Here is a 25,176-nt window from a genome sequence, read left to right as displayed (position 1 = left end):
TTAGGATTAGGTATTTATTAGGTTGTGTGGCTAGTGGGGATTTTAGTTTTAAGTGCTGTCATGGCTACCATATAATAATTGAGTAAAGGTGGATATTCGACCAATTTTATTTTTTTTTGCCAATCCACCATGATTAAAATAGATTTTTACATTCATTATAAAAATGAAAAACAATAAATAATAACAGAGTCACAAAAGCAAAATATAACATAATATAATCGAATACATTTGTTCTAAAACAAACAAAAAAAAAAAACATATAATAATATTTTAAAAATATTATTTTATTTGAACCGATAAACCGCGATTAAAATAATTTTTTACACTCGCAAAAACCTAAATTTAAAACCTCCACCCTTCAAAATTAAATATCAAATGAGGTATCAAAGGTTATTTCTCTTTTTGTTTTTGGCCCTTTACTAGTTGAGGAATTAATTATTTTAATTTGATCACTATTCACGATTCTTGATGTTTAGTCTGTTATATACTCGATAAAGAATTTGCAAAGAACACATCAGTTTCAACTGAAAATAAACTTATCCTTTGCAAGACATTTTGCCACAATTCTAGAATTATCAATACATAAAATACATCTATTGAATCCGAACAAACATTCAGACTAGCCTTTACTAGTGATGGACTTTTAAGAAATTCTGTCAGGAATCAATACAGCATGCATACTACATTCTAATCGACCGGAAAAGAAATATAATACAAGTTCTTGTTGCTATATACATCAGGTCCAGCAATCAATCAGCAATTTGCCGCCGTAGATGAGTAAAGCCAGCATCCCATGGCTGAATGCAAATCTATAGTACCTGAATCAAATCAAAATTCCAGTTTGGGTTCATAATCTCACGTATTTTCCTATATAATTTTTTTCCATCTTAATCCAAAATTGAGAAGTGCAGATGTCGTAATGACCAACATCATCCAGCAGAATATGGAAGATCGAATTAGGTGCCTCTGCTTTGCTCTGTGAGCTGTTTTGGTCGGGAGAGTAAATGATCAAACACTTGCACAGATGTTCATTACCAGCCTTCAAACATCTGTCCAGTCCAACAAACCATCAAATCTCATCTAACGGTTAAAGGGATCTACAAAACTTTTCAGGCAATAAAATAAAAGAATGAATAAAGGCATCATCGCAGGATTCATGCGCTCAGGTCCAACAAAAGGGTATCAGATCATTGACAAGGGCGACGATCACATTCTGTCATGCACGCAAGAACTGAATTATAGCAGAGGCACCAATACTCTTTGCCGGGGATAGTCATTAATGGCATTGTTGAAGGAAGTGCCGTCCCAAAAGTGGATGATGTTCTGACAAAACAAAAGTAGAACGTACATGAGAGAGAATTAACTCTAGAGTCCCAGTGAATACACAAAATACTATAAATATAAAGTTCAAGCATCAGTCACTGCTCATCTACAGTTCTTTGAATTCCTGTTTGAACTTCCATTTGTGGGCTTAGATTTAAATGTTTTTCACATCCCTGTAGTCAAGGTATCATTAAAGTAAATTCCTGAAAATATACATGGCAATTCTGTCAAAACAGAGCAGAATTGATAAGAGTTTTCTGAATAGTAGTACTAATACAAAAATTTCTATTTTGTCTAAATTTTTTATTTAGGCAGGAGCTGTTTGATTAATCCCAGTTCATGCACTTTGATAAATGGAAGGCATGCACAAACAGAACTCACCTTGTGCCAGTAAGAGCTCCATAAGCTGATGCAGTGACAAAACTAGAAACCCCAGAGAATATCTTCTTGTAGTGAGGCGAGACTACTTGTCCTGAAATATATTTTTTGTTAAAGCTGCCTCCAAGTATACAGACCAAATTAATAAAACATAACAAGGAGAGAGATGTAGAAGGAGAAGGTACCAATGATGTCTCCTCATACATCAATTTTATGGTACTCATTTACATAATTCATTCAATCCTATTTATCGAAATGAAGCATGCTAAGATCAATCAAAGTTATTGCAAAATTTAAGCAGTTTTACAAGATTTAACCAACGGCTGGCTATCCATCAGTTAGGCAAGCTGCAGAAACGCAGAACGGCATACAATATCTTCAAGGTTCAATACCCTCGAGAGAGTGGAAAAGGGAAAAGAAAATATAACTAGTTAATTCCTAGTAATGGAATGATGAAGTTTATAGCAACTCCAAGTTATTTGCTAGTCTCTATTCTCCAGAAATTTTCAATCAAATTTTCTTCTATAAAATCATGCAGCAAAATTGTCCTGTTCTCCCAAACAAGACTCATATTCACTAATATTCATCATTCCTAATAATGGAATGATAAAGTTTATAGCAACTCCAAGTTATTGGCTAGTCTCTATTCTCCAGAAATTTTCAACCAAATTTTCTTCTATAAAATCATGCAGCAAAATTGTCCTGTTCTCCCAAAAAAGACCCATATTCACTAATATCATTACATGCTACCAACTTCTCTCAGAGCTTAGTCCCAAACACAAGACAGCTCAAGCAGGCATACAACTGATAAGACTAGTGCAATCTTCAATAGAATGAAGATAAATCACAATGTTTTAAATATATGGCTTTCGTTGTTCACTCCTCCCATCCAACTGAGGAAAACGATCTCCAGCCCTATCAATACATTGAAAGAGAAGGTAATGAATAAAAATTGCTCAAGGACTCACCGATGCTCAAGAAGTTGCTGTGGAGAGTTGAAACCACAGTACTAGATCTCTTTTTGCTTCCTTCTCTTTTTTGTGAATCATCAGATGGTGGACTGATACAATATACAAACTCCAGAGAACCACTATGACAAGATACAATTTCAAACCATATCCCAGAGGGAAATCTTCTCCGTCTCACCAACCAAAGTAGAATTTTGATATAAGGGGTACCATGAATAACTGATATAGTGACCTCGATCAATACACAAATAAAGGTGATGCCTGTGTTCAAAATGGTGAAGAAAATGTAGAAAACAGAGGTTGTTGGTAATAAAAGTAAAAGTGGTGTAAACAGAAGGGATCCAACAGTATGTTGCTTCACAGTGTAGTCATAGCTATCTAATCGCTGACGAAGAGGATTCCACTTCCGGCCCCTGTCAAAGGTTCAGAAACCCTGTAAATAACTTGAACTAAACAAACAACACAACTAATATTGAACGGTGAATGTTTTGATTAAATCTTGTAAAGTCTAGCATCTAAGAAGTTAAATCTAGCATGTAACCAATAGTAAATCGATAAGAGTTCTCCACCCTAGTTTCTGTCTTCCAATGAGCAAATGCATTATAACCTGGTGATTTCAGTAATTAATATCACCACTAACCAAATGATAAAATTTATAATTGATAGTTAACACAATGAGCTATCTCATAGAACAAGAGAACTAGGATCCTTCTTCAAAATGTCAAGCATGACTAGCATTTGTCAAAAAAATTCTTTCATTACACTGACAGATGTCAGAGCATCTAAAAGTTAGGCCTTAAAAGACAACCTGGCCATTTTCTCTCTAAGCAGCAATCATCATCAACTACCAAAACTACACTATCCTTAATGAATCAGGCAGTATGGTTTGTTCCAGATCATGAAGAAAGACAGCATGTCTTCAAAGTTAAAGCACAACAATGCCTTGTCAAGCAGTGCATACATAATAAAGACATATACTCAACTTGAGCATAAGGATTAAAAGTCAATGGAGCCTGTCATGAATTTGATTGTTGGAAGGAGGAAACTTTTACAATATATTAGTTGTTCAAACAAAACCCTTTATAACAAGGGCAGCACTATCACATATTTTGCAACACATAATGTTTGATTATACTAATATTTTGGTTTATAAATGCTTATCATATTCTTTCAGAATTTCAGACTAACAGGCAAACACCTCTGACCTCCCCTGAGTTTCAACTTTTCTACATTTAGCTTTTAGACATTAATCCAACAACATACCATTAAGCTTTTTAAAAGAAAATGATAATAATAACTTGCAGATTTCCGAGATAAATGAAAGAGAAAAATAAAGAAGACAAAAACAAGAATGAACAAATGCACCTACAGATAGCAACAAAAAGTTGTATATAGGATCTAGTTGCAGTTTAAACTCAAGAACCTGAAGCCTAATTTAACTAATCAACGTAGCCCAATTCCCCTCCAACTCTAAGTCCAACCCCCTGACGAGACCTTCCTCTCAAATACAGCAGCTAGCATGGATAAGGATTTACCTGAAAAGACGCCACAAAGCAGCTAATGCTTGAATCTGACGTGAGTACAACAGTGACATAGCACGGTGAAGAGTTGTCACATGAAATGTTGCTAGAGCAACTATGTCCATGATCATAGCGGCAGGAATAGTCGCCCCGAAAAGAATTCCCAACACAGCAAGTCCTTTGATGAAATAAATTGCAAGAAAACCAATAAAAATCCAGAGGGTAGACCAAATTTGTATTGCATTAAGAGAGATCATGCCAAGTACTCCTGCCAGCTCTGTATTCAATTTGAAACCTGCTGGTACTCCCATTAACCACACACACCCTGAGCGCAACAACTCATTGGTAAAGTCAGTAGCAAAGGTAGAAAGCCATAAGCAAGTAGATTCTGCATTAAATAACAGTGATAGGCCAAATAAGTTGCCTAAAAGAAGATCAACAGCTAAACTTGACCACATAGAATGCCTAAGCAATGCAGCATTCTCCGCAAATTCCACACATGAACGCAATCTGCAATAATTTATTTAAAAAAGTTTAAAAAAAAAAAAAAAGAATGGTGAGGTAGAAATTGTAGTATGCTCAAAGAAAAAAATCAAGAAAGCAGAAGATGGGCATATATGATAGCTCCAGGTGGCAAAGGGACATGACAAAAAACTTGAATTGATCAAGTCACTTATGTAATTTAACTCATGCATTTCATCACTAAATAATTGAAAAGTTTATTTAAGTTTTAGGTTAACAATTTGAAGTGAAAAAAATCTCAGTTACACAACCTATTAGAATAACTGAATCCACAAAAACTTATACCTAGTTAAAATGGCATTTAAAACCTAATAAATGAATAAAGACAATTCTTTAGTTACCTAAGTCCATTGTCTTGAAGAAAAATAGGCCAATATGAGATCTGAGAACAGCGGATTTTAATATTTGTCCATGTAGTGCAGAAAATCCTTGCTGATGTATTATATATCTCTACATCTTTTAGTCCCCTACTTGAAAAGCTATAAAAAATCTGAAGAGTGACGTAGAATAGAGTAGACACTGACGCAACAGAAATGGCAAATACATGCCACATAAAGCCAAGACACCTGAAAAGCCATGAGAAAGGGCATCAAAAAATTGCAATTGAAAATAAGATAAAGGTAAGCAACAAAGTTTAGCTGGCAATACGCATAGATGATCGAAAAACAAGCACAGGATCTCCTAGTCTCCATGTGTTTCTCAATAACTGTTTTAGCAGCAACTGCGCTGTTGATTGCCAAAATGACAGTATCCTGTATATGAAAATATAAAAAGGTAACTTAAAATGGAGGTAAAGTGTGCTTACACAGAAAACGAATTCAGGGAACTACATTACCAAGTTAAAATAAAGAGGCTGGCTCCTGTCAAGTTCATCAACCCATTTGAGTTTCTTCAGGGGAGCTTTCACTTGCTCAGATTGGATACAAGAATTTAGTGAGAAATGGTGCGAGCCATACATGGGAGTTTCATACTCTATTACCTATATTTTGATTGAATATCACGAAGTGATAGAATGTTAAATGCCACTAACGAAGAGGAATTACAACAGAAAAAAGCAGAATAAGTAATTCTGACTTACATACGTGGACATCTAATTGGGATAATACTTGCCCATTCCAATGAATGTGATGCAATTTAGGAAGCCAACAAGAATCTCTACCATATTGTTCATGAGAATCATATACCAACTGGATCCAGCAGGTATCTTCACCAGAAGCTTCCCAACTGTTTTCTGCTAATCCATTAAGTTGATGGCACCCACATCTTTTTCTTCCATGATTTTCTCTGAACATATCCTGCCTGCTTGTTGCAGAAGAAATGCCATTGGTCCAGGACTTTTTCAAATTATCTTCTTCCATTCCAAACTTTAACATACTTCCAGTGCTAGTAGCGTATGCAGCAGCCTGACCTAGCAGAGCAAACACTGCTTTATCCTTTAGAAATACAGGCATGTTGCTGTTTGTGTCGGACAGGACCTCCTGTTTAAAGCAATAATAAAAAATGTAAGATAAACTCATCGCATCAAAATCATTTCATACAGCAAATTTAATTTCCAAGAATAAACAATAAGAAGTCTACCAACACGTCAGAATTGGGATACACTTCATTGCGGCTTATCTTTTCTTTCCTTCCCTTCTTTTTCCCATTAAGTAAAATTTTTTTTAAAAGCGTTCAACATTATCCAAAAAGAAAATCACACAAAGCCAACTAAATCTATATGCACAATCAGTTCAAACTCGATCATGCATTAAAAGAAACTCATAAATTGAGTCTTCGAGATAAATTCTTGTAGTGGAACCCATAAGGTACATTTGAAAATAGCACTCTATTGGACAGAACTTGGAAATAAGATATATCACATAACAAATGAGAAGAAGAAACTTCGACCCACATAACTTTTGACATTGGAGAATCATATATAATGTCATGAAAAGTGTAAGATTTAGGGATGAACAAATAAAGATAAGGCAATTCAAGGTTGGGGTTTATACCTGAAGATTAGATTGGCAGCAGGAAAGCGAGATCTCATCGCAAGCACAAGCTACAACAATATCAATACAAGCAGAAGAGCATGAAACAAACCAACCAAACAATAAATGTCTGGATGACAATTCACTTGAAGCAAGGAATTTGGGCCACCAAATCCTACACTTTCTTCTCATTCTTTTTCTGAGTTCACTGCATCAAAGCCTTTGAATGGCTCCACAGAAATAACAAAAATCTGAAAGCTGAATTTGGAATTTAGTAATTTGAATTGAAACCCAAAAGCTAAATTTGATTTTAGCAGTTTGAAAGGCAATACCGAAAGAGAGAGGATAATAGCCTCACAAATTTAACCAAAAGGGAGAGAGCAAAATTGCAAATCAGAATCAAAGTCAAAACCCTAATAATAATTTCCAATATTACGCCATCGCGATCCGATTTGGGTTAAATTTAGACAGAGAGTGACGAATAATATGTTCGGAAACCCAAACAGAACAAAAATTGCAAAGCAAAAGAACGAATAAGGGAAAAGGCTCATTTTGGCCCCTAATGTTTAAGTCGAGTTAACGAATATGCCCTTGAGGAAAAATCAGGGACATTTAGCCGGCAAAACTATGTTTTTCTGTTATTTAAGCTAACTGCCCAGTTAACACGTTCGAGTGTTTTGAGTTGGCATATTTTGTGGGTCTTTTATAACGGTAACAAGCTTAGTTGTTATTGAATTCTCTTTCTTTCCTTTTTTCTGAAACAGTTATAAAAATTCTAATGAAAATGCAATTTGGAATTTGAAAGAGGAAGAAGAATTCTAAAAATTAGACCCAAAGATCTATAATTTTATTTTTAATTTGGCATGTTTATTAAATCAATACAAGCAAGTTGAAGTTCAAGTAAGTTACAAGCAGCTCCCCTCGAACATGTTAGGCCTCCAATGAGCAAAGAAGAATATAATAAAAAGAGAATTCAAGTATAATATTATTTAAGACCCAATCCTCCAATATGCAAGGATTGGATCTGTCCACATCGCCCACATGTCAACCCCTAAGTGTTAGTAGTAACTTATTTAGACTCTTAAAAGTACATCAAATCTACAATCATTTTTAATATGAGACGGGGTATTACAATCTCTTTCACTCAAAATTGTGAAGTGCTCGTCAGAGTCATACCATATCCCAGTAGCTCAGAATCATAGTCCATCAGGTGAATTATGGATTCTAACAGTGGCTCATACGGATTCTAGAGGTGACTCCCACCAACTTCTCACAATATAGCATTTAGCTTCCTACAACACTTAATTCCATATTTTAACTGGCAGGTAGCTCTGATACCATTTGTAATAGATTGAGCCTGCATGAATTGTTAATCCAATCACTAGAGGCGGGGTTGGACATGTCCACATGGGTTATTAGTAACTCATTTAGACTCTTATAAACACATTAAACCCATAATCACTTTCTAATGTGGAACGGGGCATTACAAATTTAATTATTTTAATTAAAATATTTATAAAATTAATCAAACTATAAATTTATTAATAGAATATAAAAATGCTCATAACAATTAAAAAATAAATACATAAATCATAGAAGTTGAATGCCACTATAAATATTTCTTTCTATAGTCTTAATAATTATATATTTTTAATTATTAGTAATATATTAAGATAAATTACATATATATTATGGAAGAATCAATGTCGTTAAAAATAAAAATATAAGGATTTAATGTAAAAAAAAATATATATATATAAGGGCAAATGTATAAAAAACTTGATATAGAAAACTAAAAAATTATTCATATTCTCATTAACGGAATATATATTACATGTACTAATTACATGTACAAAAGGACTTAATATTAACATAAATAAAAATGATGGGATTGAATGTGTAAAAATAAAAATACATGAGGTAATTGTCAAAAAATATAAAAATGCAGGGCCAACATATCTTTTTTTTTTCCAACTACATCAAAACTATATAATTTTAAATAAAATTACATAGTTTGGAATCGTAATTTTAAAGAAAACTGTATAGTTTTTATTTTCTTAAATTCATATATAATATTTCTATTATTATTTCATTGGCACAGATTTTTTTAAATTGATATATAATATTTTTAGTATTCATATAATTCTTGAGTTTTGACATTATAAGAGTAGAAATTAAATTATATAATAGACTTAGTACAAAAAGTTTATTCTATATTTATAAACATAACATAATGCATGTACTAATTACTGCTTTAGCTTAATAATAAAAGTGAGATTAATTAATTAAAATTTAAATCTTTTTACGTAAAAAATGGTATAAGATTCTTTTATATTATATTAATTAGTTAAAAGATATATATTACTAATTTAATAAATATAATTTATTTCATATTAACACTATATAATCATAAGTTAATAATATTAATCCATTATAGATTTGAAGTCAACCTAAACTCGATATAGATATTAGAATTCATTTCTGAATTCATTGCATATATATTTATAATTACATGAATCCGTCTCGTTAGGATTCGGTCGGGTCATATATCCAAAAAGTACTTGCCTAACTGCCATCCTTACGTATTGTTGTATTAATATAGAAAAAGATTGAGTTATACTATTTATAACCTATTTATTTATTTTCTATTATCAATTAGACGATAGTATTTTTTTATATTAATTTATAATAGTTCTTACTCTATTTATAAGTTTCTTATTAACCATATTGCAACAATATTTACTCATATTTTGTAAATTTATAAGTGTATATTTCAATATATCCATCGACTTATTCTCGATTTTACATGATATTGTATATTCAACACTAAAATTATATAATTTTATAATAAAACAATATAGTTTATATTGATTTAGGTTAACTATATTAGACACTAAAACTAAATAGTTTCAGACATAGTTTTTATTTTATTATTTTACTTAAATAAATATGTAGAAAATAAATAAATTAGTAAGATATTAGTAATAATTAAACATACATAATTAAATACCAACTCAATAAATAATGTTATTAAACTAGCACTTGTTAAGTAACATTAAAATTTTTCAATTAGAGAATTTTATAAAATTTAATTTACTGTAATAAAAATTGAATTCTTACAATCTATTTATTTATTTATTTATTTATTTTTCAATTAGATTATAATATCTTTTCAATTATTTTTTCATTTATTTAGCTAACTTACAAACTCCTAAACAAGTTAATCCACGAACCAACTAGTGAGTTAATAAACGAGTCAGCTCACGAGTTTATTAATGAATCAACTCACGAGCACATTAATGAGCCATCTCTCAAGCTTATTAACGAGCTAAACATTATTAAATTTAAGTTTTGCTCGTTTAATAAACACGCAATAAAATTTGATTTCGATTTGATTATTCTGACGAACGAATTCGAATATATTATTATTGGGCAGAGCTTCGAGTAGCTCGTAAACAGCTCGGCTCATTTATAATATTATTAACAAGCAAACCATGTGGCGAACCCGCAAAATAATAGGGTCCGATCACCTAACCCAGGCCCCACAGATTCGCATGTGTCAAGTCATCATCAAAATTCTATGATCCTGGCCGTTTATATATTCAATCATCCCCTTATCTCTTCGGTGATTAATTAGTTAAATATCTTTTCTTTTCCTTCTGAAGGGAAGTCTAATGGTAGCTCACATGGATTGGGACCACATGTTAAGTAACAACAGACAAGCTTTTATTTCATGTTTTAATTAAAACAATTAAACCATTGATTTCCCTTCTTATTCTTCATAATCCCTCAAAAACATTCTTTTACCACAATTTTACACAAACTTTTTTATATACAAGTAAAATTTAACCTGATTAAATTGATAAAAATATCGCTATTAATATAAAATTAATTTATCTAATAAATATTGTATTGTTATTCATTCGATGAGATCTTTCACAGTAAGATAAGAATTTGTAATTAATTTGATTTAAATCCTACAAAACTTATTAAACTAAATCAAATTTAAAAATATCATTTTATTGCTCTGGTTTTTTTTTTTAATTATTGTTCTTAACATACTTTATATATCTTTTATAAAAACTTTACATGTTTCGCCTTTCACAGTTAGTTTAATGAATTATAATTCATAAAAAGAAAAATTAAATTATTGAGATTGAGATTATTATTGTATGACACTTCATTTAAGGAATTTAATTTTTTTATGTATGTATATTTAGAGTTAATTTAGAATATATCGGATATGATTTTTAAAAATGGTAAAATATTATCTCAAGAGTTTTAACACAGTTATATATTCAAAATTTTAACTCGAAATTTTAATTAAATTAAAAGAGATTTTTATCATCTTATTTACAGGCTCTTAAATAAAGAATTTAATTTAATGACATACTAAAAATGATTTTATTCGATTTTCAGATAAAATGATTTATTAAAATTATAATCCTAAAAGTATTTTTCTATGTTTAGTAATTTCAAAAAAAAAAAAAAAATCCATTCCAAGAATTTCCCCCATGATATTCTCGTGCTTAAATTATCAAATTGTAGCTGTAGGCGTCTAAATTTAGCTTACATACGTATTTTACTGTCTTACATGAAATCGTATAAAAGGAAAATAAAGTCAACAAGTCAAAAAGAAAACGCGGACGAGCGTGTATGACCGGTTGACGGGCTACTGACCGTCGTTTTAATGAGAATTAGTGGATAAGAACCGGAGGCCGTACAGTTGATTTTCCAGTTCCAGGGGGCTGGTTTGGTTTGACACTTTCCGAACCGAAACCTTAGCCCAATCATCCCTTCCCAACCTATTAGGCTCGGATAGCTTGATCTATAAATAGGCGGCTATCGCGGTTCACGTACGTATCGCACGCTTAATGGTCCAAACGCTTTTTACGCACAGGAACAAACACAGATATTTCTCAGGTATTATCTCTATTTCAAATCTGACGCAATTTTTTTTGATGATCAATCGGACGGAACGGTCTCGTTTTATCGTGTTTATGTTTGTCTGTTAGATCCTTTTGTGTTTTGATAAGGAATTATGGAAATTGTGTTTGGTTGCTGAAAAAGTTGGGGAAAATTATGTGAAAATGTTGAAAGGGGAAAATTGAGTGCACAGCGATGGATGATCTTTGTGGTAGACAGACAGAGCATGATCCGTGGATTAACGGTCTTGATCTGTTTTTTTTCTCATAGATCAACGGAGATTGACGGTCTTGATCGGTTTATATTTCATGATCTGCGGCTAGAACGTGATGATTATCATTTGATTCGACTCTGTTTTGGTGGTTGATCGTGAATAATTTAATAACTTTGAATTTAATTTACACCTTTTGTTTCTAATGATCAGACTGTTCTTTGCTTTGGTGAGACCTGATAATAGAAGAGATTTTCAAAAAGAATCTATAAAACATTTACTTGTTGCTGATGTTGCATAGATCGATAAACGATGTTCAATTTAGGTTATGTGATTGGTTAAGATAAGTTAATCTTAACTTAACACTCTTTGGTTCATATTTGTTTGATATACGGTGAGCCCTCTCATGTCTGATCTGTCGCTTCCAATTGAATTTGCAAAATTTAATTCAAGTAATGGATCATTAACATATCATCATTAGCATTGCATTCTTGCATAATCATGTCATTTGTTGGCATGATTTCATTTCTTTCAAAATAACTTTTTCTTTCTCCTTTTAAGTTGAAAGAATTGGATTCCGGCACTATTACCATTCCAGACATGAGAGTTCATTAAAAATACAATTCAAATGAACCTATTTCTTGCATGCTGAAGACTTTCCAAATAATGTCGTAGTATATTGTTTCTGATGTGGGTATTTATATTTGGGCCTGCAGATTAAGAAGGGAGAAGAAAGACAGCTGAAAAGGATGGCACTAGTTTCAGGAGGAAGGTCGACATTAAACCCTGATGCCCCTCTTTTTATCCCTGCTGCTTACCGTCAAGTGGAGGATTTCTCCCCTGAATGGTGGCAATTGGTTACCAATTCAACATGGTACCGAGATTACTGGCTCAGTCAGCATCAGGATGAGGATGGTTTTTATGACAATGCTGAGGATGATGAAGGCTTTGATGGCAATGATGTAGTTGATTTACTACCTGAGACATTTGATCTAGACGCCGGTGAATATTTCTCGAGTTTGGAAGCTCAATTTCATGAGTTTGTGGATTCTTATGAAACTGAAGTGGATGGTATGGCTTAAATCCTTTTGTGTAATCTTTACAGCTTAGACTGCCGCTTAGTTATAGTATCAATGTTGAGAATTTGGAGAGGGTACTAATGTGCATCAGCACTGTTAATGAAAAATTGATTTAATGTTTTGGTGTTATAGGGTTGGAAGGAGCTGCAGCACCAAAGAAGGATGTAACAGTATCAGCAGCAGCAGCAGCGAAGAATGTTAGTCTGAAATGCAGCCCTTGATTCATTCGCGGTCTTGGCGATTACTTCAGGTTGCAGTTTATCCCTCCCACCTGAGTAGACTAGTGTAGCTTATGCTTTCTGTAACTTCTGTATAGAGCAAGGTTGCAACTTGTGTCTCTCCTTGTTCATTCTCAAGTCTTTGTTTTCAATTAACCAAAGGGAATCTGTCAGAAAATGTAAAAAAGAAATGTAATTTTAGCAAGAGAAGAAAAAGAAAAAAATCTTTATGAATATAATTTGTTTAGCATTTATCTCTTAATTTATCGGTGTTATTATGTAAATGGTCTAGTTAGTTTGAGAAGGCGGGAAAAAACTTGCAAATGGTTGGAATCGCCAAGGCATTACATTACCAGAATCTATATGAAGGTTTTGCCCAGTTAAGCTTTACATATTTCATTTATATTCAAATAACTTAAGAAAGATAGTTAAAAACCCTATTGCCATTCTCACAGGAATAAAATAGCAATTCTAAAGAATAGAATAAACAGAGAGAACAATTATTCTTAGATAATGTTTGTTTCACTCTTTAATTCATAAGATTTAATTAATTAAATTTTAAATGAAATTATTTTTATATATATTTTAATATATATATATATATATATGTTGGGGTGGTGGTGGCGGCAGCAGTAAGTGGGTGTATGGAAGTGGTGGCAATAGTGATAAATAATTAAGATATGTGAAATAAATTTAAGATAGACAAATAAAAAAATATATATTATTTTTCAAAATGTGAAAGTCATTTTCAATTTCATGAAATGATTATTCTTTGTTTAAATTGAAAGCAAATTTAAAATAATAATTCCTCGGCTATTCTATAAACCCAGTTGCAGGCATCATAACTGCTGTATTATCAACAGAACTGCTCAGAAAATTATGAGTAGATTGGATGTAATTGGTAGTGTAAAATGCAACGTTTACAAAGACCACTGCATAGTAAAGCTATACGTCTTCTAATGGATTGTGGATTCGAAATGCAGGATATCTGAATTTGTCAGTCTGCTAAGATTTCTCCACTTTAAACACAAATCCATGATCCACCTTCATCATGATTTGCTCAAATTGGAGTTGGTCAATCAACAACTCCATCATCTTTTGCCATCTAAACAAACAAACCTGCTCCCTTTGCCAACTGCTGTTTACAGCTTAAAAGCTCGGCAGAGAGGGAAGATATAGTTGCATTGTTCTCTATCTTCTTCATGCAAAACACTATGCAATGCGGAACATGGAACATGGTCATTCTCGTCTTTCTCTTTCAGGCAGACGACTGCAGAAGAAATATGATCTTAGTTTCCTTTTCACTTCAGGCCGATACCTCTGAAAGAGATTCCATACTTTCCTGTTCAAGCTTTTTCCTCTTCTGTGATTCAACTTTAGTCTGGTTTCCAATGGTGTCAGATATAGCCTTTGGTAGCCAGAAACCAGGTCTCTCAAGGAATGATGCTCGGTCGAGGACCAAAGGTTCTCTCAAAGTGATCTGAATGCCATCATATATCCACAATGTCAGGGTTGCTTCACCTTTGAGACACAAAGAAAACCAGCCTAAGCCAGCTATTGCAATATCAATGTGATTCACATCCCAGCTTGTTCCAGTCACTTTGATTTCCCTCTCTTCCCATTCTCCTAACTCAGAAGCTCTGTCTTCACCCACTGGAGGCTGCAACAGTAAGTATTTGGGGGTTAAAGAAACTATGCAACTTAAAAGAAGCCTTTTTATGACATTGGAGTTATTCCAATGAGTCATGCATTCTGTTTTAAGGCAAAAACATATTCTCAAGAGTGGAATCAAGCACAAAAGCTACTCTAGTTTAATTCTAAGAAAACATTTCCTATATTTTCTGGTGTACGAAAAGAAAAAATAAAAGAAAATCTGCTATGTCAGCTAGTGCTTGCTACCTAAGAATTGCTCCATGGATCTACTAAATTTCTCGAGGAAGAAGAAGCAGACGAATACGGAAAATAAGGTAATTCCTTATCCGTAAAGGAACCTGATTCCCTCTTTTTATTAATATGCTCTTCAATTTGACCTTGAACATTTGTTTTCCTAACAAGTCCAACCAAATAGCCTAAAGCATAAAGCTATATAAGTTGATGTAACTGTTCTTTCCTTTCTCTCTTTGCAGTGTGATTGCCCTTCTCAACTCTTCCCACTATTTCCCCCTTTTTTTTCTTTTCAATGACTTTCACTTCCTCTTCATTAGAGAAAAATTGATAAAGTTTGTGTGTTTATACATAGCTATTTAATCTGAGGTTCAAAGAACCAGCACATCTAAACACCGGTAGATTCATAGGGGACTGGAGTACTGAATTTACACTTGTAACTAACAAATGTCAACTACTAATTCATGCTGACTCAGTTTATTTACACTTCACATATTTTTCCACTTATGCTACTACCGCTATCTAGATCTTTAATATCTGTCTTCAACTTCCCAATTACCGCAACTACACTTTAACTGATACTACTACTACTGTACTCAATTTCTCAATGTACTTCTCATCCTCAAGCACCCATTAAATTTCATGCCTTTGTCACAGCTGCATGTCCATGGAAAACCATATCTGTCTTTTATACCTGCTTGATCATTTTACATACCCTGTAAATCCATAACTATACCCAAAATTGAGATAGTAAGGAACGTATAAATGCATCCCACTACATATAAGTTTCTGCTTTTCTTTTTTACTTTAAGATCGAAAAACTCGTTGTATTCATTAAATATGGATTTCAATTTGTTTCCTTTTCCACTCTTCAAAAGAAATGAGTAAACGAAATTGAGCATTGTGGAGCTGGGGTGTATTGGTTATGAAGAAGAAGAATCAAGGTACACATATGACTAACACATTATTGGTGACACCAATTTTATAAGGAATTCTTACTTTTTCCTATACCTGCTAGTTATTCTGTTCAAATGGGTTTTTTGGTGCTGACGATAATAATTTTGATATTAATTAAACATAATAAAAAAGGAAGTGGCTCGTTCACACAGTTGATACACGAAGAGTTTTTATAATGTATTTGGCCTAATAAAGATAAGAATTGAAACACTGTCAAGAGCATATCAAATTTTGCAGCTAGATCCCAGCAGGCAGATATTAAATATCTGGCAGATTAAGAATTGCATGACAAGAAAAGGAAGAGCTAGGGACCTTAAAGTGAGTAAGATCCATATCCCATGGGCCCTTGTGAGTGCCAAACAGCACCTACCCAAAACTCCTTAGCAAGTCTTGGTTCTAGCAATCTAAGGTTAAGCCATAGGTTGACCAAAGAAAAAAAAAAAAAAAGAGCTCAGGATTTATAGTCCACAGCAAAGTCATGGAATCCAACCAACTTGTGCAGTATTATGAGCAAAATAAATGGAAGAGTAAATTGGTCTTACCTGCAAGCGAACACCAGCATGGTTTTTCCAGAAATCGTTAGCATTTTCCATCTTCCCCAAGTGAAGAGAAACACTTGGTGATGCCCAAACTGTGATATAAATTGTTTCCACGGAAGCTTGATTGAGGTCTAGTCGCAGCAAGCCACCAACATGCACAGCCTGTCCAACCTGCAGATGGCCTACTACTTTTAGGAACATGTAGAATATGTTTGTGCACTAGAGGCTAAAAGAGGGGTTGTCTGATTAAAAATCTCAAAGCCTCTGAACAACAGAAAAGATAAAAGTGACAATGTTCAAAATATTCTGGGAAGCCATTTCATATGTACATAAAAATATGAAAGTTCTAAATAAAGAATCGTATGATGGTAATTTAAAAACCTAAAACCCACAAAAACGAAAGAAGAAACTTTCAACCAATTCATACATTTTATTAAAATTGATTCTGTTAAATGTCACATATTCTGTAATGTTCCTAAGTAATCCTCCTAAGTAGCGTGCTTTGCAAATCATTATGTGCCGAGTTTAAGAGATATTCTCAGCTTTGAGAAAGCTGAGAACCACATAAGCTGATTATAGCACCTGAAAGTATCATCCCTCCACGAATAAAGAAACTCATTTTGTCAAGATTAAGTTTGAAAACATTGACAGGAGGCAGGGTGCAGTGGGGGTTGTTTAGTGCATTTATGCTAAGTTACATCAAGATCTTTACTAGGAAAAGTTATCTCAATAAATGAAACGGAATTAGGACAATTTACCTTTGCCCTATATGTTCGAGCTTGCAGCTCCTTCCGTATTTCAACCATTTTTTGCTCTTCCCTGTTCAATCTCATAGACATTAGATAAGGGTGCAAAAGCCCTGGAGTGTCATACATCTTTGCCTTGGCAGACAAAATCCCTCCAATTCTCAAAATCCCAAGGGTTGTTCCAGGAACCGGTGCTTCTGTGAGCTTTGAAATTTTGGCCCCTTCTTTCTTTGCAAATGCATTAATCAGAGTGGATTTGCCTGCATTCTGTGCCCCAATAACCCATACGTTTCCTCGAGGACCAGCCAATTCCTTGACAAATGACAACAAGTTTCTTACACCCAAATCCTTACGGGAACTAACCAAATATACCCCACTTAGCTTGGGTGCCCCTGCTGCCCTAGCACGGTGCCTAACCCATTTATCTAATCTAGCTGGTGAAATTTGTGATGGGAGGAGATCAACCTTTGTGGCAACAAGAACAAGCTTAGGCAACCTTTTGCTAGTTTTTGGGTCATTCTTGGTTCCTTCCAATGCCTTGAACAAGGACATCGCTGCCAATTTAGGAAACGAGCCATCAAAATCAACGCAATCAACGACCATAATGACAACAGTAGCATTGGCATTACTACTTGGTTTAATTAACCTAGTTGAAATCAGTTTATCAAAATCAAAATCAGGTATTAAGTTTTCGGCAGTTTGGCTCTTGACCTGTCCATAATTTCTCAAAGAATGACACCGAGCACACACCGTAACCTCATCCTTTTCCTTTTTGGCCTCCCTAGCTCTCCTCTTTTTCTCAGCTTTTGACACCTTCCTTTCTTCCTTCTTCTTCTTTTCTTTCTCTATTATCTCTTCTGTAATGTTACCATAACCAACACCTGCAGGAGTAAAACCATCCAAGTCCAAACTATCATCTTCTTCGAACATTGCTTCAAATTCATCGGAGTCCCAATCAAACTCATCTCCCTCTTCAAAATCATCTCTTTCCCCATCACTTTTCTCAAACTTGCCCTCAATTCCACTCTCAAAACCCTCTTCTTCCCCTTCAAACCCCTCAAAGTCATCATCAAATCCCATTTCCTCATTCTCTACTACTTCACCACTTTCAATTGTAAGTTTTCTTTTTTGATAATACCCAGGGAGGCTAGGATCTTTATCTTGCATAAAGATTCCACAACCAGGACAAATGGATCCATACTTATCATCCTCATCTCTTCCTTCACTTAATACTAGGTCTCTACCTCCTTTTCTTGGTGCTATTTTAGAATGACTTCCCTGTTTTAAATCAATGCTAGTTTTGTTCTTAATAGCAAAATTAACAAATGAAAATCTCTTGTTTTCTGTCTTGCTCTCTATGCTCCAACCTGAACATAAAGATAGTGGCTTTTTAACCATGGGTCTTACTTTAGGCACCAAATGAATTAAAGTAAAGAAAAAGGGTTTCAATGAAATGCAGTGAACAAGAGATTTACCAGTGAAAATACTGTGAAAAGTTGGCGACTTTTCTTGCCGGTTGCCATGGTTGTCGAGAAACTTCAAGCTTAACTTGGTTGCTGCAGTTGTAGATAATAAAATTGCCATCCTTTTTCTTTTATTTCTCGAATGGACAAAAAAGAACCGACTTGGGTCAATGGAAAACTAGCTGAAGCATCAAATTCTCCATAATTGTTGAAACCGCTAGCCGGATAATTTTCATATTGGGGTGAAATACCGTTTTTTATTTTCTAAACTGTCACCCGTTTGATCATCATTATTCAATCTTAACCGTTCATAATTCAATTACTCTAAATTTTTTGAAGAAAAATTGCTGCTATTTGATTAAACTCTAATTCATTCTCATTTCTTTCTCAAAAAAAAAAAAAAAATCATTCTAATTACTAAATTGATTTTTTTTTTCTATCAATTAAGTCTTTAAATGATTTACAATTAGGCCATAACCTCGAAACTTCATAGTAATTTTCAATTATCAGAGTTGAAAATGTACTGGTGTTCAGGAAATAGGGGAAAAATGGGGAGTTAATCAATTCTTACTGGGTAGGGAAACAGTAATTGGCCAATAGGGTGTCATCCACAGAACCTGAGAATTTCATAGCTAATGGCAGGACGGCCTAATCCTGCCTTGGGAGTTTTAAATGTCCGCTTTGTTGGACAGGCAGGTTTGAATTTGTTGGTCTGGGAGATCTGACCCTGAAACTATGTTAAGAAAGAACGTATCCTAATTCATTCAGTAATCTTGGTTTGGTATAACTGCAATCAAGCATGGTAAACTGAAAATGGCAAAGCTTTTCTCTTGGACACACTGTCATTATCCCAAGCCTGGCTTTACATTTTTGTAGTGTTCTTTACTAAATTGACTCATACCATGGGTAGACATTGCAACTCAGCAATTTTATTGAACATTCCATGTGTGTAATTCTTACTGTTATGCATGGTTAAAGTCATATTTTCATCTCACAAGTGGCAAACGCGATTACTTCTAAGAGTGACAAGTTTCGAATCCTATGAATCAAAACAGAAGTCGTATTTTAGTCAATGCTAGATCTAACTATGCAGTAATGGCTCACATGACTGGTTTTTAGATCATTTGCAATATCAGCGTGGAATCAACAGAATTAAATAAAATGCCACCCCAAAATATTCGACAACTATAAGGTCCACTTGTGAAACTTCTTTTTTACAGCCAAAAACCACCGATGCAGTGCAAATATCCACATCCTGACTGCCAGACCAAATTTTTTTATATGTCACGAGTTTTTAAGCAATCCACTGCAAATTTTTGAGCTCGAATGCTGGATAGGTCCTGAGATAATTGTTCTCCTTTGAAGCTTGCATATATTCCTTTTCAGAACTGTCCTAAACTTTTTCAGGTTCATGCTTCTTTTTGTTGGTGCAGTTTGTGCTCGATCTCAGCCTTGCATTTTTACTCCCAGCAAGTGTTCAACCTGAGAAAAAATATATATAATACAAATATACTACAGATTATATACAAATAGTGTAATAGCAAAAGAGAAAAAAGTGGGGAAAAGGGAAGAACATCAACATAAGAACACAAATTGCAGAATAGAAATGGAAATTGATAGTAGAGCTGTGGAAATCCGAACAACAGTCCAAACCGAACAGTGAACAAGTCCTTGTCATAGCAAAACAAAAAGTATGAACAGAACCCACTCCGGACAATGCTAAAGAAGAGCAACGCCCAAGGAAAGTCAGAACTCTGATGTTGAAGGACATGGCTGACATGTTTCTACAAAGCAGCCAATCCAAAGGAGAAAAAGGTAAGTAACCTAATGGCTAAGAAAAACCCTTCAACTACTCTCTTCACTTACAAGGAACTGGCTATAGTATCATAGGGGTGTCGCTGGAACACCTTCTGGCACCATTTCTGACCTCTTTCCATCTTACAGTACAGGCATGGACGAGCTTAATTGAAAATGGTTTCTCACATTCAGCCTCAAGTTAGGATAAAACCTGCAGTTAATGATATCCTCTTGTACGATCACTTAAACATAATGAATGTCAGAAGCAAAAACTGATGAGTCCAATCGACATAATTAAGTACAAAACAGCTAGACAACAGGTAGATACACTGGGCTAATACTACAAGAGCCAACTGCCTATACCAGCATCATTAATAACTAGATTGGTCTGAGACCAGAGACCAGAGATGGGGCAGGGAGATTGCAAAGATGGCGACAGAAGCTCATAATCACCAAAAAGAGAGAGAGAGAGGGAGAGGCCAATAGAAACAAGAAGCCAACCGGGCATAAGGCCAGTACAGCAAACTATTTACATCTTTGAAGCAAAAGGAATTGCAGCTTTAGAATAAAGATGGTTAAATACATTATTACATTCAAGGAAGTAAAATCAGCAACAAACTGGTTGATACCACTGATTTTAAAAAATATGTCAAGTTACTGGAAATAATTCACAAGATGGAATTCACAAAATAATAAGTCAACCGGCTTCCAAAGAGTAGCTTTGTATGTTACCCGCAGAAAATGCACAAGGCTCAAAGACTAGCAGAAGAAGAAAAGGCAAAAGATAGTAAGAAAAAGAGACGGGAATTAGGCTTCATTGCTAAACTTGCTGAGCTTGTGTTACCATGCAAGCATTTGATGCTACTACTACTGCTACATTTTTATAGGTCTAGTTTCTCTGACAAGAGAAGAATGTTTTGGCCAACAAGTATTTAAGAAAATTGAAGATCGTGTAACTTTTCTTTTTCTGGTTCAGATTCCAAACTGTCAAACAGAAAACCATGCGTGAGAACCAAGATGCACATATGCTAGACTATCCATGCACCTTGCACACTAATGCGTGAATTGGCAGACCTTCTTCAACTTCAAGAAAAGCATTACAATGATCCACCATCCTGCTTATCATTACAAATCCATGTCTTTCCATTTGCCGCCTTATAAATTTATTAATTCTGCCTATTTCCATAACTTCAAGTCCTACAACGGTGCTCCGCTTGACCAAAGATCTCTGTCAAGCAAAAATCTTTATCAATTTAGGAACTTGCAATGAGACTTATGGAGTGACACCCAACTATTTTACCTTCATTGTTAACCATCCGACAATGATCTGAGTGTTAAAAATAACTACTCCACCTTGCATTACTTTGTTTGCCCATGATGAACCACGACACCAGCTAGAACATCTGTTAAGAGGTTTTCATCATAAAAATAGATAAATCTGTTTTGAGTAAACCAGAAGTTCTTGCTAAAAATTAACTGATCCATTCAGCTAAAATTAATGTACATCTGACCACTTAGAATCCAGAAGAAAGAAGTAAGAAGCTAACAAAGCAGTGGAAGCTGACTTTCATGAAACATAATTCATAGCCCTATTAACTATCAAGATCCCCTGATTTACATTGGTGAGCTATGAATAGATGTAGTAATCTATTAAGAACAATAAAGGCTATCCAAAGGCTTAAATTTGGTCATTTGACTTAATCAGAAGATTTATCACGAGAAAGAAAATGTTCTGAAAACTCAATTGTTTCTAAGAGGGGATAAATATGCAGAATAATACCATACAAGTAACATGTTCTCGTGCCACCTCGTCTTCACTGCCTCCCCCAACAACATTATCCTGGAAATTTGTATAATAGCATTAACTGTAAGAAACACACTCGACATATAAGTATCTAGTAGCAAATAATGAAAGGAAAGATTCTTGAGAAGGAATCAACCTGCTCCATGAAAATCTTCAAAAGTTGCATGGCCTTCTCCTGTTACACATTCGTTTCTCCTAAAGAAGCTTGCACAGAGATACTCTCTACACTCATTCCAGGTAAGATGTTAGGTCATGTCACTTTCGGGCATACACCTGGATAAGCGCACAACCCCGAACCTAACACTGACAGAAGATGCATGATAATAGAACTTGATGTATCTTACCTGCATATGCAACTACGAAAATTCAATTTCTTCCAATTTGTAATTTGGTGATTATGACTTGTCTGTTCGGTTCATCCCTGATTTGAAACTGGGAGGAAATTGAAGGATTCAATTTATTAAGTTGTTCAGCAACCCATTTTCTGAACCTCGAGGGTCCATGCTCTTTACATGCATCAAAAACTCTTATCAGCATGGAGGCAGTGGGATCAAATGGCATCCCCTTAACAAAATTCTCAAGCCGACTCATGCACCTATACCTACTGAAGAGTTCAATCATACATTCATAGTGTTCCAACCTAGGTATTACACAACACTTATCACTCATAGAATTAAAATATTCCACTGCTAACTTGACATGACCCTCATACATACAAGCAAGCAAGACACCGTGAAAGGTGACGTGGTCTGGCTTAACTCCTTCCTTCTCCATCTGTCCAAACAATTTAAGTACCTCTTTACCCCTTCCATTATGACAACAGCCCAAAATTATGGAGTTCCAAAGAATCACATCCCTTGAACCTGCCCTGTTAAAGACTGTTAGAGCATATGAAAGGCAACGACATTTAGAGTACATGTCAACTAGAGCTCCACTGATCACGGTATCTAAATTATAGCCATTTCTGATCATGAACCCATGTATTTCTTTTCCTTGGTCAAGTGCAAATATATTTGCACAAGCTGCCAAAAGAGTTCCAAATGTAAAAGTACTTGGTTTTGTCTCCCATTGCATCTCCCCGAAAATCATCATAGCTTGTTCACTCTGATGATGTCGGGCATAGCTAGTCAACAAAGCATTCCAAGAAATATTATCCCGTGATTGACTCATTTGGTAAAACCAAACCCTAGCACTTCTCAAGTTCCCACATTTTCCATACATATCAAGAAGAGCATTACCAACAAGGATGCAGGAACTGAAACCATGTCTATATATGAACCCATGAGCCTGTTTTCCCATTTCAACATCTGAAATGCCAGCACAGACATTCAACAGTAAACCTAGAGTGATGTGGTCAATGTCTTCAGTTGTTCTGCGCATCAAACAAACAAAATCTAAGGCCTCTTCCCATTGGAGGGAACGAATGTATCCTGCCAGCATAGCATTCCACGAGACCACACTCCATTCAGGCATCTTTTCAAAAAGTTCTCTTGCTTCTCTCGTTCGCCCACTCAGTGCATAAGCTGACACCATTGAAGTCCAAGATATCACATCTCTTGAACCATGTTGGTCAAAAATCATGCGAGCACTTTCTAACTTCCCACACTTCGCATACATGTTACTGAGAGAGCTGGAAACCGCCTCATCCTCCTCAAACTTAATCTTAATTGCAAATGCATGAATCTGCATGCCCTCATTGAGTGCACGCATAGCTGAACAAGCAATAAGGGCATTAGAAAATGTAAAATTTAAAGGCCTGACATCTGTTTGGAACATCTTAAAAAACATTTTCACTGCTTCTCTTTCATTACCAACATCAAGATACCGCCTAACAATTACATTCCAAGTAACATCATTGCAATTCTCAATCTCATTAAACATCAACCTAGCTTCACTCATAACCTTACACTTCCCATAGACATCAACAAGTGCACTTCCCAAAATCACATTTCCACAAAACCCACATTTTACAATAAGCCCATGAATTTGCCTCGAAAGACTGAGATCCAAAACATCACTACAAGACTTCAAAACACTAGCAAAAGTAATCTCATTTGCAAAAACTCCTTCCTTATTCATGTCCTTAAACAAGCCCAATGCTTTCTCCGCATAGCCACATTGTGTATAAGCTTTAATAATAGCATTCCAAGACCCACCATCTCTCTGAGGCATTTCATCGAACAGTTCACGTGCATCCTTCAAGCACTCACATTTCCCATAAGTCTCTATGGCACGGTTCAAAAGAAAGATTGGTGGAGTTGGATTAAACGTTATTAAATGAGATTCAATCTTTCGAGCCTCAACAATTGAAAGAGTTGAAGAGCAAAGCTGGAAAAGACTGGCATATAGAGAATAAGGGACAGATGAATTGGATGCAAACAGAATTGAAACAGCTTTCTGGAGGCGATTGGCTTTGAGATGATTAATGATTGTGTTGGTTAAGGCTTTGGATTTTGTGGGTTTGGTTTGGGTTTTGCAGGTATTGTTAGAAAGAATGCGATTAAGTATAGAGGACGCGCTCATATCTATACCAGGAAGAAGAAGAAGAAGAGAGGGACGAAGAGATTCAAAAGTTCAAATAGGGCAACGTCGTCGTTTGACGGACGCGGAATATCATTGGTAGATACAAGGAAACGTAATTAATTAATTCTAATTGTTTTGAATTTTGAGCATTTCCAATTATACTTTTTAAAATAAATAGTATAAATTTTATATTAAAAAATATTTTAAAAAATATTTTAAATAAAAATAATATTTAAATTTAATATATTTTTTATTTTTATTTCTATAAGTAGTAATAGTTATAATCTTTTTAAATCTTTATCAATAAAAAATTATAAATATCAATTAATTAAACGTATAAATATTTAC

The 25,176-nt window shown here is 34.5% G+C and overlaps 4 protein-coding genes across 19 annotated transcripts; 1 reads left to right on the top strand and 3 right to left on the bottom strand.

Moving 5' to 3' along the window:
- Nucleotides 1–518: 518 nt before the first annotated feature.
- LOC8268010 (phosphatidylinositol N-acetylglucosaminyltransferase subunit GPI1) lies at nucleotides 519–7,197 on the bottom strand. Of its 2 annotated transcripts, none has more exons than XM_015725952.3 (9): nucleotides 6,703–7,189; nucleotides 5,794–6,189; nucleotides 5,547–5,690; nucleotides 5,360–5,463; nucleotides 5,053–5,277; nucleotides 4,205–4,699; nucleotides 2,670–3,082; nucleotides 1,705–1,795; nucleotides 519–1,323 (listed from the first exon to the last, which is right to left on the bottom strand). In XM_015725952.3, exons 1-9 carry the CDS (start codon nucleotides 6,871–6,873, stop codon nucleotides 1,188–1,190), a joined length of 2,175 nt encoding a protein of 724 aa, XP_015581438.1. In that variant the 5' UTR covers nucleotides 6,874–7,189; the 3' UTR covers nucleotides 519–1,187. The 2 variants fall into 2 exon arrangements, with proteins under 2 accessions (XP_015581438.1, XP_025015045.1); XM_025159277.2 differs by lacking the exon at nucleotides 519–1,323 and adding an exon at nucleotides 1,342–1,526 and having other exon boundaries at nucleotides 6,703–7,197.
- Nucleotides 7,198–11,446: 4,249 nt separating this feature from the next.
- Nucleotides 11,447–13,377, top strand: LOC8268011 (protein EARLY RESPONSIVE TO DEHYDRATION 15). Its single transcript, XM_002530044.4, has 3 exons — nucleotides 11,447–11,604; nucleotides 12,535–12,889; nucleotides 13,030–13,377. The coding sequence occupies exons 2-3, from the start codon at nucleotides 12,568–12,570 to the stop codon at nucleotides 13,116–13,118; spliced, it is 411 nt and encodes a 136-aa protein (XP_002530090.1). The 5' UTR covers nucleotides 11,447–11,604; nucleotides 12,535–12,567; the 3' UTR covers nucleotides 13,119–13,377.
- A 604-nt stretch (nucleotides 13,378–13,981) lies between these two features.
- Nucleotides 13,982–18,966, bottom strand: LOC8268012 (GTP-binding protein BRASSINAZOLE INSENSITIVE PALE GREEN 2, chloroplastic). Its single transcript, XM_002530045.4, has 4 exons — nucleotides 18,717–18,966; nucleotides 17,254–18,608; nucleotides 16,499–16,666; nucleotides 13,982–14,775 (listed from the first exon to the last, which is right to left on the bottom strand). The coding sequence occupies exons 1-4, from the start codon at nucleotides 18,823–18,825 to the stop codon at nucleotides 14,422–14,424; spliced, it is 1,986 nt and encodes a 661-aa protein (XP_002530091.2). The 5' UTR covers nucleotides 18,826–18,966; the 3' UTR covers nucleotides 13,982–14,421.
- A 782-nt stretch (nucleotides 18,967–19,748) lies between these two features.
- On the bottom strand, nucleotides 19,749–24,925 carry LOC8268013 (pentatricopeptide repeat-containing protein At3g26540). Of its 15 annotated transcripts, none has more exons than XM_048370230.1 (4): nucleotides 22,442–24,925; nucleotides 22,282–22,366; nucleotides 21,802–21,904; nucleotides 19,749–21,729 (listed from the first exon to the last, which is right to left on the bottom strand). In XM_048370230.1, the coding sequence occupies exon 1, from the start codon at nucleotides 24,826–24,828 to the stop codon at nucleotides 22,672–22,674; it is 2,157 nt and encodes a 718-aa protein (XP_048226187.1). In that variant the 5' UTR covers nucleotides 24,829–24,925; the 3' UTR covers nucleotides 19,749–21,729; nucleotides 21,802–21,904; nucleotides 22,282–22,366; nucleotides 22,442–22,671. The 15 variants fall into 15 exon arrangements, with proteins under 15 accessions (XP_048226187.1, XP_048226183.1, XP_048226189.1 ...); XM_048370226.1 differs by having other exon boundaries at nucleotides 22,282–22,341; XM_048370232.1 differs by having other exon boundaries at nucleotides 21,855–21,904; nucleotides 22,282–22,341.
- Nucleotides 24,926–25,176: the final 251 nt, after the last annotated feature.

Source organism: Ricinus communis, chromosome 10 (genome assembly GCF_019578655.1).
Source record: "Ricinus communis isolate WT05 ecotype wild-type chromosome 10, ASM1957865v1, whole genome shotgun sequence".
Lineage (NCBI taxonomy): Eukaryota > Viridiplantae > Streptophyta > Magnoliopsida > Malpighiales > Euphorbiaceae > Ricinus > Ricinus communis.
This window is presented reverse-complemented; position numbering and strand designations above follow the sequence as displayed.

Bases quoted from the DNA above. Each gene is read 5' to 3' on its own strand.
- LOC8268010 (XM_015725952.3), bottom strand. From the start codon at position 6,873: ATGAGAAGAAAGTGTAGGATTTGGTGGCCCAAATTCCTTGCTTCAAGT. The intron at 6,190-6,702 runs GTATAAACCCCA...TGCTTTAAACAG, and splicing joins GCTGCCAATCTAATCTTCAG to GAGGTCCTGTCCGACACAAA. The intron at 5,691-5,793 runs GTATGTAAGTCA...ATCAAAATATAG, and splicing joins TATCCCAATTAGATGTCCAC to GTAATAGAGTATGAAACTCC.
- LOC8268011 (XM_002530044.4), top strand. From the start codon at position 12,568: ATGGCACTAGTTTCAGGAGGAAGGTCGACATTAAACCCTGATGCCCCT. The intron at 12,890-13,029 runs GTATGGCTTAAA...TTGGTGTTATAG, and splicing joins TTATGAAACTGAAGTGGATG to GGTTGGAAGGAGCTGCAGCA.
- LOC8268012 (XM_002530045.4), bottom strand. From the start codon at position 18,825: ATGGCAATTTTATTATCTACAACTGCAGCAACCAAGTTAAGCTTGAAG. The intron at 18,609-18,716 runs GTAAATCTCTTG...CTTTATGTTCAG, and splicing joins TTTTCACAGTATTTTCACTG to GTTGGAGCATAGAGAGCAAG. The intron at 16,667-17,253 runs GTAAATTGTCCT...GGCCATCTGCAG, and splicing joins CTCGAACATATAGGGCAAAG to GTTGGACAGGCTGTGCATGT.
- LOC8268013 (XM_048370230.1), bottom strand. From the start codon at position 24,828: ATGAGCGCGTCCTCTATACTTAATCGCATTCTTTCTAACAATACCTGC.